This window comes from Elephantulus edwardii, unplaced genomic scaffold (assembly GCF_000299155.1).
Source record: "Elephantulus edwardii isolate Elephantulus edwardi_28Jun2011 unplaced genomic scaffold, EleEdw1.0 scaffold00129, whole genome shotgun sequence".
NCBI classification, from domain to species: domain Eukaryota; kingdom Metazoa; phylum Chordata; class Mammalia; order Macroscelidea; family Macroscelididae; genus Elephantulus; species Elephantulus edwardii.
The window spans coordinates 2,673,995-2,677,665 of NW_006399879.1; the positions used below are offsets into that span (position 1 = coordinate 2,673,995).

Sequence of the window (3,671 nt, forward strand, 5' to 3'; positions counted from 1 at the left end):
CCCGGCCTTCCTGCCCACCACCCTTTTATCTCCCTCCCAGCACAGGGCTGAGGGGCTAAAGGTCACCTGTGGACCACAGCCCCAGTGCAGAGCTTCCCTGCCCACACACAGCACGGCCTAGGGAGCTCTGGTGGCCTAGTGACAAGAAGCTGTGCTGCAATCTCGAAGCACATGGTTCGAATCCACCAGTCGCTCCACGGGAGAAGCATGGGCAGTCTCCTCCCATGTGATTTTATCTCTGCAAATCTGCTGGAGGGTCAGCTATGGGTCAATTCCAACTCGTTGGCACACAACAAACACAAATTGTTGTGTTGGATGCTAAGCTGACTCAGAACAGGCCCAGGTGGGAGGACAGGTGTAGCAGGTCAGGGCTGTGGCCGGTGCCAAGCTGACCCTGGTGAATGGGGTGCTCACAGCTGGGCTCCCCACATTCCCTGATCCCCAACCCTTAGGTCAGCTCTGCACATTCCAGGCTAGTGTGTAGGACGGTGGCCTCCCAGCTGCAAGCACGTGCCTGCCACCCACCCCCCTGCATGCCAAAAGGCCAGAGCCAGGCGCCTGACCTCATTGACCCCGGGTGATGGACCAGTGAGAAGCCAGGCCCCCGCAGAGGCCGCCTGTGCCCTGGTACCCACCCTGACCCCACAGCCTAACCCCAGCCGCCTCCCCCACCTGCTGCAGTGTTCTCAGGGCTGCCAGCAGTCAGCTCAGAGCCCGTGTCCCGCCCAGTTCAGTCCTAGGTGGCCCCTCAGAGGGTCACCCTGTCCCTGATGCACCGCTGTCCCACCCGGCTCGCAGGTCGACCAGATGCTGCAGTTTGCCTCCATTGATGCCGCAGGCAACCTGGACTACAAGGCATTGAGCTATGTGATTACCCACGGGGAGGAGAAGGAGGAGTGAGGGGCCGCCCAGGCGCTCAATAAACGTGGACGCACGAACCTGTCCCTGCCAGGTTCCCACACATTAGTCTGCGTGGGGAGTCTCTTGCTTGGAGTGTGATGCCGGGAGAACCCTGTGGGTGCATTCAGATACGGCCTTCTTACAGGTGGAAGGTTTGTGGCAATCGGCAGGTCTTGTTAGGTGCCATTGAGTCAAGTACAACTCATAGTGTCAGTACGGACCATAGTTCTGAACCCTGCCCGACCCTGCGCCATGCTCACACCTCCCGACACACTACCACCCGTTGCAGAAAATCACCGTGTCGATCCATCTGGTTGAGGGTCTTCCTCTCTTTTACCAACCCTCCAGCTTTCCACACATGATGTCCCTGTCCACCTTTCCACGCATTATGCCCCTGTCCAGTTTCCAAGCGTGATGTCCCTGGAGCAGGGCTGTGGGCACTATTTTCCCACTGCTTACTTGACATCACTGTCCCACTTGGGCTTTCTCACGCTAGTTCGAGCTTTCCCATCATTCTGTCTCACACCTCAGGGACCAGGGCAGAGCGTGAACGTCCTTTTTCCATGATCCAGGGTGTGACTCCCCTCACGTGGGGGAAGGACAGTCACCCCCCAGCACCAGCCCTGTGGTCCTGTGAGACAGAGGCCTGACGTGCCCCGACTCCCCAGCCCCTGCGCCTGCCCTCACACCAGCCACCGCTCCCACAGCACCCTCGACTTCTCTGGTGGGTTCAGAGCAGGTTGCAGCGGCCACACAGAACTCACGGGCAGTGCTCATGGTTAAGAGGTTTATTGGGCAAGTTTGGAGTTCCTGACCCTGAGTCAGGACGGACTCACAGCTGACCCTCCAGCAGGTTTTCAGAAGCCGTGAACCGCATGGGAGGAAAGTGCCTATCTTTCTCCCACGTGGCAGCTGGTGGGTTCAAACCGTGTGCCTCGCAGCTGGCAGCGCTGTTTCTTACCAGTAGGCCACGAGAACTTATTAGGGAAGCTGTTGCAGTTGCGTACCTTTGAGACGGAATTGATTCAGATGACCCTCCAGCAGGTCCCCAGAGACACAAAATCGCACAGGAGGAGACCGCCCATCTTTCTCTGGGGAAGCAGCATGTACTTTTGAGATAGCAACTCAGCTTCTCACCACTAGTCCACCAGAGGTCCCGAGTTCGGGAAGTAACGAGGTATGATTCAGGATCAGGAACCACTCAGGACACAGAAATTCAACAGGACAGTCCTCAGGCAGGCCTCTGTCTGCCTCAGTGAGGTCCCCTGACCTTTGCCCTATTTGGACACGTGTTCTAACGCTCTTTCAGCTGCCAATTTAAATGCCCAAATACCCCACTCCATTGGCAAGCGTGGTCCCAATGGTGTTTGACGTTAAATCCATGAGTTAATAAACCCAGCTCCTTTGACAAGGATTCAAAGGTTACCCACTCTGCCAGCGAGCCACCTGGCTGAAGGTACCCAGCCTTGTTGCTCTGTGGGCCAGGGCACCCACCACTGTCCTGTGTTACCTCTGTTGCCACAGTTCTCACAGTCTCACTAGCCTCCTGGGTCAAAGGGGTTCGGCACAGGCATCCCGGGCCCAAGGGCTGCAGCGAACTCCAGCCTCCTCTTCCCAGAAAGCAGTGAGGTCTCCCTTTCCTGCCTCTGGATGGTTCGTTTTGAAGCTGGTGGAATGGTCAACCTGACTGATCCTCGTGGGGGATTCCATGATCTGTTTCCACGGTCTGGCTCCACAAGGAGGGAGCTCTGGCGAGTCCTCAGGGAGCTGGGCTGGGAACCCAACGGCGTCTGAGGGGCATCTCCCAGCACTGAGGTGAGAAGTGGCCTCTCGGGACCTCCAGCAAGGCTCCCCTTCATTCAACGTCCAGGGCCGCTGCTTGTCCGGAGAGGGTGTCAACACCAGCATGGCTGCCACGGCCAGAGGACTTAACGTTCACGTCTCTGGGGTCCTGGGGCTCTGAGGGGTCAAAGATCCCCAGGGGTGGGGCCAAGACAGTCATTGGACTCTCCAGTAACTGTCAGCTGTGGAGGCAGAGCCGGGGGCTTGGGGTGCGACTGCCAGGAGGGGAAAGGGTCAGCGTCCTCCTGGACACAGTTCTCCTGGATGGATGGAGAGGCTCTGGCCTCGACCTGCAGACGCCGGTAGGGGGTGTGGAAGAAGAGTACAAACACGCAGCAGCACGCAGTACACAGGCCGGCCATCAGCAGCAAGGACGCTGTGGGGACAGAGCGTGTCACTCCTGCCCCTATCCCAGCCATGCTGGCCCCAGGGACCAGAGCCACAGCCACCCAGACACCGAGCCCCCAACCCCCACCCCGGTCCGCAGTCACCACAGCCTGTTCCCAGACTGACCCCTGGACTCTGAGATTCTAGGACCTTAGCCCCCCAAGTCGCTCCACCCCTCACATCTGTCCTACCTGGTATCTGTCCTTCTGTGTCACTCTATCCTTGTATCCCCTCTCTTCTGTCCCTGCCTGTCTCTGGTCTCTCTCTGTCTGTCTCCCCCGTCTCTCTGTCTCTCCCTCTCTCTGTCCACCTCTGTCTCTGGTCTCTGTCTATCTCTCCCGGTCTCTCTGTCTCCCCCTCTCTTTGTCTCTCCCTATCTCTGGTCTCTGTCTGTCTCCACCTGTCTCTTCTGGTCTCTCTGTCTCTCCCTAACTCTCTGTCTCTCTCCCCCCCTCCCTCTCTCTCTTGTCTGTTAGTTGTGCTCTATATCTTTCTGTCTCTCTGTTTCCTAGTCTCTCAGTCTCACTCTGTCCCTGTCTCTC

The 3,671-nt window shown here is 58.1% G+C and overlaps 2 protein-coding genes across 2 annotated transcripts in view; one reads left to right on the forward strand and one right to left on the reverse strand.

Annotated features, from left to right (window-relative positions):
• MYL5 (myosin, light chain 5, regulatory) overlaps nt 1–933 on the forward strand; it is a 5,294-nt gene extending 4,361 nt beyond the window's left edge. The window contains exon 6 of the mRNA XM_006893587.1: nt 799–933. Coding sequence (XP_006893649.1) covers nt 799–900 — 102 coding nt within the window. The 3' untranslated portion in view covers nt 901–933. The remainder of the gene's footprint in view (nt 1–798) is intronic.
• A 1,934-nt stretch (nt 934–2,867) lies between these two features.
• MFSD7 (major facilitator superfamily domain containing 7) overlaps nt 2,868–3,671 on the reverse strand; it is a 16,183-nt gene continuing 15,379 nt past the window's right edge. The window contains exon 10 of the mRNA XM_006893643.1: nt 2,868–3,118. Within this exon, the coding sequence (XP_006893705.1) occupies nt 2,868–3,118 (251 nt within the window). The remainder of the gene's footprint in view (nt 3,119–3,671) is intronic.